This window comes from Phaethon lepturus, unplaced genomic scaffold (genome assembly GCF_000687285.1).
Source record: "Phaethon lepturus isolate BGI_N335 unplaced genomic scaffold, ASM68728v1 scaffold12829, whole genome shotgun sequence".
In the NCBI taxonomy this organism is placed as follows: Eukaryota; Metazoa; Chordata; class Aves; order Phaethontiformes; family Phaethontidae; genus Phaethon; species Phaethon lepturus.
The window spans coordinates 11,499-20,420 of NW_010565598.1; the positions used below are offsets into that span (position 1 = coordinate 11,499).

The 8,922-nt window shown below is 35.5% G+C and overlaps 1 protein-coding gene across 1 annotated transcript in view; it reads left to right on the plus strand.

Moving 5' to 3' along the window:
* RASA1 (RAS p21 protein activator (GTPase activating protein) 1) overlaps window positions 1–8,922 on the plus strand; it is a 58,343-nt gene that overhangs the window by 5,574 nt on the left and 43,847 nt on the right. Inside the window, exons 2-3 of the mRNA XM_010295238.1 lie at window positions 4,512–4,661; window positions 8,210–8,345. Coding sequence (XP_010293540.1) covers window positions 4,512–4,661; window positions 8,210–8,345 — 286 coding nt within the window. The remainder of the gene's footprint in view (window positions 1–4,511; window positions 4,662–8,209; window positions 8,346–8,922) is intronic.

The following is an 8,922-nucleotide window of genomic DNA, read 5'->3' on the forward strand; positions in this document are numbered from 1 at the left end:
CTGGCTGGGCCTAATGAGGCTTTTGTGACTGGGTGGCTGGTACACAGCATCTTCCATGGAGCGGAGGACAATTAAGGAGCTCTTGCTTGCAGGCCAGAGGTAACAGCTTGAATTGCAGTGCAACTCAACTCATTTCATGAGGTTCATGGCCTGGCTGATGGCTGTCAGCCACCTGATGTGGCTGTAGTGTCAGGATCATTCTCCTACAGCTGTATGTTGCTTGTGTGTATGTATAAGCTGTTTGTGATGATGTGTCTGTGTTCTGTCTGCTGCAGTTAAGATTGTGATATATAGGGGAGTGTGCTGCTTTTGATTTAAACTGGCAGTTGGGAATATTTTCTTGCACAGCTTCTGACTTAACAGGCTTCCATGTTTCACAAATTATTGGTATTCTCTTAGAAGCAAAATAAAGGTCACAATTTGGTAACAAGTTTACAAGTTTGTTACAGCATTTAAATGGGTGGTCATGGAAACAACAACCTAAATTGTGATCTGTAGTTGGTAAGACATTTTATAGTTGAATCACTCCATACTATTCTGTTGCAAAGCTACTTGTGTTTTCTCTTTTAATGCATCTTATAATAGGTATTGTATTGTCAGGGCACTAGCTGTGATTCAGAATGTCATTTAATTATGTTTGCTCAAAACGCTGTGAAAATGGTGGATTGTCAACATTTAAAAACTTGCGAAGTTAATGTTAGAAATACAGAAGTGTTCCTAGGTAGGACTAGGCAAACAAACAGGGGTGACTGACTAGAAATGATAGGCATCCTGTCTTTGGCAGTGATGGAGGATATACATCTAAGTGGTGGCGAGTTCCAGTTTTGAGTGTATTTGATAAGTCATAGCCACAGGGGCAACTATATTTACAAACAGCTAGGCAGGTTTTTTGTATTTGACACCCTCCTACCCAAACATTAATTCCTTTCATAAGACTCTTAGAGCACTGTAGGTAGGACTCCCTTTTATGTCTGTTCAGAAGCTGTATTTGATGTAAATTGAGATCTGGTTAAGCGTGCTTTTAATTGAACATACTAAACTTGAAGCTGTTAAAAAATGCTGAAGTTGTTGATCTTGACCAATAAACCTTGAAATGGTGCAGAGCCTCCAAAGAGGGAAAGGTAGTTTCTTGCAATATATTTTTGCAGAAACAGTGAACTCCAGCTTCATTGAGATACCTGTTTGAGGGCTAAAGCTAGAGGATCTGGGATTTACTTTAGTTCCGAATTTATGATAGCCAGGTCCTATCCTTCAGAGTGTTCTGCACTCTTCTTTTTTTCTCTGATGCAATTACAAGGAGTAGAGCAGGTTCTGTAGTTTAGTCATGTCTGTTGTACTTTCTTTGGATAGCATTGGGTGTTGAATGGATGTTCCTTTATAACTGATGATAATACAGCATAAATGATCCTGCGATTTTTCACTAGTATGAATTTGTGCTCAGTACATTAGCCAATATTCACAGAAAAATTATCTATGGATGTATTTAAAGCAAAAAAATCCCACCACCTTTTAAAAAAAGTATTAAAAACAAGAAAATGCCACTCCTTAATTGAGCACTTGATATCCTCAAACCAAATCAAGTACTGCTATTTTGTAAAACATTCTTTACTATTTACTATAAAATTTCTTGGAAGATACTGATGCGAAGTGCATCTTCATGTAATATTGAAAACAGGTGACAGCTGAAAAAAATACAAGATACTTCTGAAATACTTCTACAATACTTCTGAAGATGAAAGTCTTTCAACACTTTTATGCTGTATATTGCTTGAATAAAGTGGTTCTGTCTAGCAATGCAACTCTGCTCTCTGGAAAAATGCATTGTTTCCTAACAAATATTTTACATACTCTAATGGTTTCTTAAAAGCTTGTACTTCAGTGTGTATCCTGTTTTTTAAAGATGTCTGCTATCTACAGAGGCTTCCTGAGGATATCACTTGAGATGTTTTCTGCTACTATTGCTCAATATTGACTGCTTTACTGCCATTTGTGTCTTCCTATGAATTGGTGGTTAAATTCAGTGTTAATGCTTATTACTGTAGCTAGTGGTATAGAGTAATTTGTGCATTACGCTAATGCATAGTGAACTGTAAAATACAGTCTATTTTGTGTCAACTGTTAGTGTTTCAAATATGTGCTCAGTGACACTGAATTTAATTGCATTTAGATATTAACTAGAAATTTTTATTTCAGAAAATAAACCTTTTCTGAAATGGGGGAGCAAATAATTTTTAACCTTGTTTGTACTCTACCTTGTAATAAATGTCTTTTGTTATGCTTGATACAAAACTGTTGAATGGGAAAGAATATATATAGCCTGGTCAGCGTTAGAGGAAGTGATCTCCAATATGTAGTATATACCAGTGTGTATATATATTACCATCACCAGCAAGGAGGGTGTCCTCTTTGTTCAAAGCTTCTGGTCTTAAAAGTTGAGCATCCAAGTTCATGCTATCATTGTAAGAAATCCCTGTCCCTCACAGAAAAGTTGAATGTTTTGTTTGCAAGTAATCCTGCCTTTTAATTTTCCTAGTGTATTTTTAATTTGTAATTTGCATTCTTCATTAACACTCCCACATTCCCCATTTCGAAAGTGTGCCTCTAACTTTGGCATTGTAGTGCAATGTGTCTCTCAACAGAGTTAAAATTATTTTTCTCAAGTGGCTGATAAATAGGAACAAATAAAAGCTTGGAGAACCTATTGTTAGTTTAAAATAGGCTTCATGGAATGTTGGTTTCAAAGAATTTCTTGATCAGGAAGGTTTCTTGAGTCTCCAGGGAATTTCTTTCTTCGTGAAAGTCAGTCTATCCAGAATAGCAGAGCCCGGTTGTTGTGACATGTACTGGGAATGAACAGAGTTGGGTTTCAGCCGTGCTGTGCACACTGACAAGCAGAATATTTCATCCTAGGTACTTCAAACTAGACGGTATTGATTTTATTTCATTTCCTGAAGGACCCTCCTGGCAGGGCTAGTGTGATCCACTTTTTCACGGACTGTCTTCAAGAAGTAGGCTTCTGTCCAGGTGGCTGCGTTGCTCTGGAATGGGATGAGACAGGATCTCGGTAACCTAGCTCAGCCAGCAGCAGCCTCAAGTGCTATATGCCGTACTGACACAGCAGCGCTTTTCTGGTTTAACTTGTTTTGATCAGGATGAGGAAGAGAAGTAAAAGAGAGCTATACTAGCAAGCATACAGCTTTGCCAGGGTAAACAGTATCTATGCTGGTGCTGCTTCTTCTGGTATATGTGATATTTATCAGTTTAGTCTATCTGATTTTCATTGTGATAAAAGCTTTCAAAATTTTTGCTTCCATTTCATAGGGAAAAATGCTTCTGGTCAGATTCTATCAACAGTCCAGCTATTCTTTTTTACTTTTTTTTTTTTGGAACTGTAATCTGTGCAATTTTTTGTATTCTTACATATATTAGTTCAAAAGGTCATTTACATACTTCTTCCCAAATGTGTTTTTGTGACTCTTGCAAGACAATTGTGAAATATTAGAACAAAAAGGCAGATGGTCTGAAGTGATAAATGATTTAAATTGCCCAAAACACTGTCTATACGGAAGCTGATGTTTTCTTGAGTGTAGAAATTAAAGGTTCAGTTAAGCATAGTTAGTTGATGGATGCAGAGCTGATGAATTATTACAGTATGTAGCTCTGGAACATGCTGTGGCTTTGTGAAGGTGATGTGAACAATGCTTGGCTTTATATTTGAATGGCACTCTCCATTGCTGATTGGTTTGCTTGGGGTTTGTTTGTTTGTTTGTTTGTTTGTTTGTTTTAAAGAAAACCCTAATACTTGATCATTTGGTGTAGCACAGAGTTTTCTGACAAAAGCTGTATAAATAAACTGAGGTGAGGCTAATGAATGCTTGAATGGTAACAGTCTAACCTTTACTTTAGACCGAAGTGTTCCTTTGTCATACTTTGCAGTCTGTGATTTGCCATGCCTCTATACTTGCTTTTAATTGATAGGGTATACACTGTGATTAGGAAAGACTGTTTTGGGGCTGGATGGTGGTCTGGAGACTGCTGTCACTCCAGTGCAGGCTTTGCTACAGCAGTATCTGTGTCTGTCAGCTGAGAAACAGGTTGTTAGAATTCACTTCTCAATTTATGCTTTTGGAAGATCCAGTCTGAACTGAAGCCTATGTAGGCTTAAAATACAACAGTCTTCCAAGTCAGATCAGTCACCTCTGGTTCTGTTCATTTAAAATAAGCAAATTAGGGAGGAGAGAAAAGCTGATGATATGTATAGAGCCTCCACCCCTTGGGATGGTTCACTGGGAGAAGCAGGTTATCTGAAAAAATACATTGTCTCAAAAACATTGTATAATGGAAATAAGTAAACTGTGAGGTTGAACATGTAAAGATGTATTAAGTTTGAAACTAAGGTTTGGAATTACATCAGTTTTGACTGAAAGCTTTTGTTAGTTTAATATGTCTATTCAGTGAGAATAAACAAAGAACTTAAGTTGTAAGGACACCCATTGTTACTCTTTTCTCAGGTGGTATCATGGAAAACTTGACAGAACAATTGCAGAAGAACGTCTTCGACAAGCGGGAAAACCTGGAAGTTACCTTATTCGAGAGAGTGATCGGAGACCAGGTTCATTTGTGCTTTCATTCCTTAGTAAAACAAATGTCAATCATTTTAGGTGAGAATTAAGTGTTTTATTTTAAAATACTGTGATCTGTTAATTTTTGAGTTTAGAACACAATAGAGTACAAACAGAAAACAGTTCTATTATAATTATATTTTTTTGACTCTTTATTCTTGTATGGTACAGCTTTTTACTTGTGTTAGTTGTTTTAAAATATGCTGCTTAAAAATTACTGTATAGGCTAAAGAACAAAGATGTGAGGGAAGTAATAATACTTGGACAGAGAACTCTGTCTAAAGCAGTTGTGAATAGACTTAAAGCAACAATGCAGGTTTCATTAGTCAGTCAAGGAGATTGTTTTGAGTTTGTTTTGTAGTAGCTGTTGTAGCTTACAGGACGTACTTCAATTGCTAGCACATTTGGTTCCTTCCTTAATTCTGAGGCACATTCCCCCCACCCCGCCAAAATACCAACCAAACAAAAAAAATCCCAAGAAGAAACAGAGAGATTATTAAACACATAATCTGAGGGTTTGCTGGAAACAGCTTTCAGTATGTGTTAGAATTAGTTGTTGTACATACAAGTAGCTCTTTATCCAGAGTTGTAACTAGGATTATTTTATGATTGCCAAACTGTGTACGTTAGTAAGCTCATTTATTATTTTGTGTAAATGAGATGTATTCTGTGAAGAGCTTGAAGGTTAGTCAGCAAGTGGAGTGCTGCAGTGTAACGTTCATCTGTACAAAATAGGAAAGTAAATGTTTCTTCATCAGTAGAAGAAATTTTTATCAGTTGTCTTGATAGCAACAAACGAATTCAAAGCAAATTCTTCAAGTTCTGAGAGTGGGAATTATCCAGAATACCAACATACAAGCCACTATGTGCATGGTTTAAAAATGTAGGAGTTTTTGGGTGCATCTGCTGTTTGATGAAGTGTGGTTCAGAGGTCCCAATCTACTATTGGCATTAGGGCATAACTCTGAAGTGAAGACAATATAGCACACAAATAGTATCTCATTTTTGCATCTTGCCCTCTGAGCTACCAATTTCAGCTTCTCAGCTATACTGATACTTCTCTGGGAACTGGTTACGGTATAGCAGTAACAGAAGAATAAACTGTGCTAATACTTGCTTTTTAGTGCTGTTAGAGTTCTGGATTATTTTTAATAACTTCTCCTTTTGAAGCCAATATGACACGATTGACTGTTGGTTCATGCCCACCGTAGAAGTGTTTCTGGCATCTCAGGTACAAAATAGTCTAATGATTTCAAATTCCCTAAGGAGAGGGCGCTTACAATATTTTCAAACCTTAAAGAATCTTTCATTCAGAGATCCACAAAACACACAGAGATAAATATTCAAAGGGGATTAATTTGTTAGTTAATACTATTCTGCAGAGATTGGACATGTTTTCAGTTTCATTCTTTGACTGCCAAGTGTGTATTTTTGTTTATTACTAGACAGGCAAGTGTTACACTCAAGAACGTTGTCAACCTCAAGAATGGCAGCCTTAAAGTAATTTCAAGCAAATATAGGGATGGATCTCCTATGTCCCACAGAGTAGAAGTGCTGTTTCCACCAAAGCTTGATCTTTGCCAACTGCAGCCTAGCAGGAAAAAAAAAAAAAATGTCCCTCGTATTTTGTTTCCTAAAAGTGTTGTTTTTCACATTAAACTTTTCTTAGATTTCTGTGCACCTGAAATACAAACATTTCAAATGAAAGTTTCTTAAACTTTTTTAATTCTGTCGGTACCTCTTGAAAGTTGCATAGAGACATATGTGGTCATGCAGCATATGATTGATTTGTAGCATATGAATCTGTCAAAACTAAATCCTTTTTCACTGAAATGTCACCTTTTTTGATGAGTCAGTGATACAAAATATCTTGAATCTTTTAATCTTGTTCTTCCGAAATTTCTGTCATTACAGAAATCTTTCTGTATTTGCTAGCTCTGTGTTCTGAAGAAAGGTTTTCTTTAAGCTTGATGAAGTAATAATCTGAAACACTAAGTTTCATTTAGAACCTAATCTCTATTGAATAATTTACCAAGAAATCTTACAGAAAATATGCCAAAAGATGTAGCCTCTGTCCATGAAGTTATATTATTTTCTGACTCCCCTTGCAGTGTTATGTGCTTAAAAACTTCAGATTTCATGTCTGAAGATTCATCTTTGTATACATGTTTTGTCACTGGGAGAAGTAATGTAGTTCAAAGAACTGACTGAGAAGGAAGATTTTTGGGCAGGAATGTATCAGAATACAGACCTGCTAATGAAAAAGAATAAAAATGGATGAAACTAATAAATAGTGTACTCATTTGGAATGAAGGATAAGTTTCTTGGCAATTGAATGTTTGAGTTGGGGTTTTTTTGCCTTTTTTTTCCTGAGTTCTTCACAAGCTTTGTGAAGAGGTCAAACATGAAGTAGAACACTGAGCTTTTATTGTTCTTTGTACTGTAATTTATTTTGAAATATCCTTGAGATAATTTGTATCTCTTCTGGAAACTGGAAAAACAATTAGCATGAGCTTTCAGATTTTAATTTTTTTCTTGACAGCAAAATTTGCTCAGCTTGGTAATAATTTGTTGCTCAATTTCTTACATTTTTGTAAGAATGCAAGTGACCTGCTACTCAGGACTCCTGTCTGATCTCTGTGTTGTTGGAAGAATTCAGGTCTGCTTGATGCCATCAATTTACATAATGAGATCATTTCTTTGGATTGTCTGGCCAAAATTACTAACGTTGTTTCATATTAAGTACTTCTTCACTTTTGCAAATGACTCTTGATTGTAACAGGAATTGTAATACTGTTAACTCTTTTACCTAAATAAATAATTACTGACTGCTTTTAGAATTTGTGTTGACTAGCAATGTGAACAGACATGGTACTTCCCATTTTTGATACAATAATGCATTAATGAATCTCTTTATTCTTTATAGCTTGTGTTTTTCTGAAAGTAAAACAGTTTTGTAAGAACGCTTTGTTTTGTTAAGCTATTGAAATGGTTTTGTAAGCTTTTTTCCCATTAGGTAGCAAATTTTTAAATTGACTGTAAGGAGATACTTCGATTATTCCAAAGTAATTTCCTAACTTTTAATATAGATGCTAAACTGACTGATTTTTGAAGGTGTTTGTTTTCTGCATTGTATAATCAAGTGCAGGTATTTGTTGTTAAAATATTTTAATATTTTGTCAAATTTATATAAGCCTGTCATAAAAAGTGCGTGTTCTGTATGATGGAAGTAATAATGCTGTTGTGTCTACTAGTGCGCTACTTCAGTTTCCCAGGATACTTGCAATTATATTTTTCTGTTTAATTTCAGTTAGTTCCGACAGATGTACTGCCGTTTTTTTGTGAATCAGGACTTCCTTTAGAGTCTTAAAATACTGGTGTATTATGCGATAGATAGATGGAATTTTTTCGTGAAATATTAATTAGCTAATGTTTACTTACATGTTTATAGACAGCTTGTAATACTGCATTTTGCTGAATGTATACACCGCTGTAAAAATTAAATGTTATCCTAATTTCTATTTTCTTAAAAAAAAAAAATTGGTAGCAAAAAATTTTCTTACGTCAAGCTGCTTTTTTATTAACAGGATTATTGCCATGTGTGGAGACTATTACATTGGTGGACGTCGTTTTGCTTCACTCTCAGACCTAATCGGTTACTACAGTCATGTGTCCTGTTTGCTGAAAGGGGAAAAACTCTTATTTCCAGTAGCACCTCCAGAGGCAAGTAGTACATTTTTAATAGTAAAAGTTTTAAGTGTCATTTACTTAAATATTAGTATCCTTAATTGCCATGCATAATTTTCTTTGGAAAAAGCATTGTAGAAAGTTTCCTGTATTTCTACATAGGCTCAGCATATGTTGAAGTATAAAGAATATAAAAATGCATTCTTACTGATACAAAGTAATGACTTAAAAAAAAATACTGCTATTAAATGAGAACGTACAATGAGAAAGCTAGATGGCAGGTGCTGCAAATAAATGCAGTGTTATTACTACATTTGGAGATATCTCCAAATGTAGTAACAACATTATAGGTAAACAGAGATAAAAATGTGCAGTTCTTGGCTAGTAGAGAGCATCACTGTAATGTAACCTCTGCTGTTTTGTTGTATTTTGGGTATCTAACTGATTTCAAAATACACATCCTGGACATAACAAGGTTTCTGAAAATGGGGCTTCTTTCACAGGCCCATCCTTAAAACACTAGAAGTAATTAAAATGAAACAAAATACTGCATAGTGCCCCCCCCCCCCCCCCCCCCCCCCCCCACACAAACAACAAAAAAAAAAAAACAACA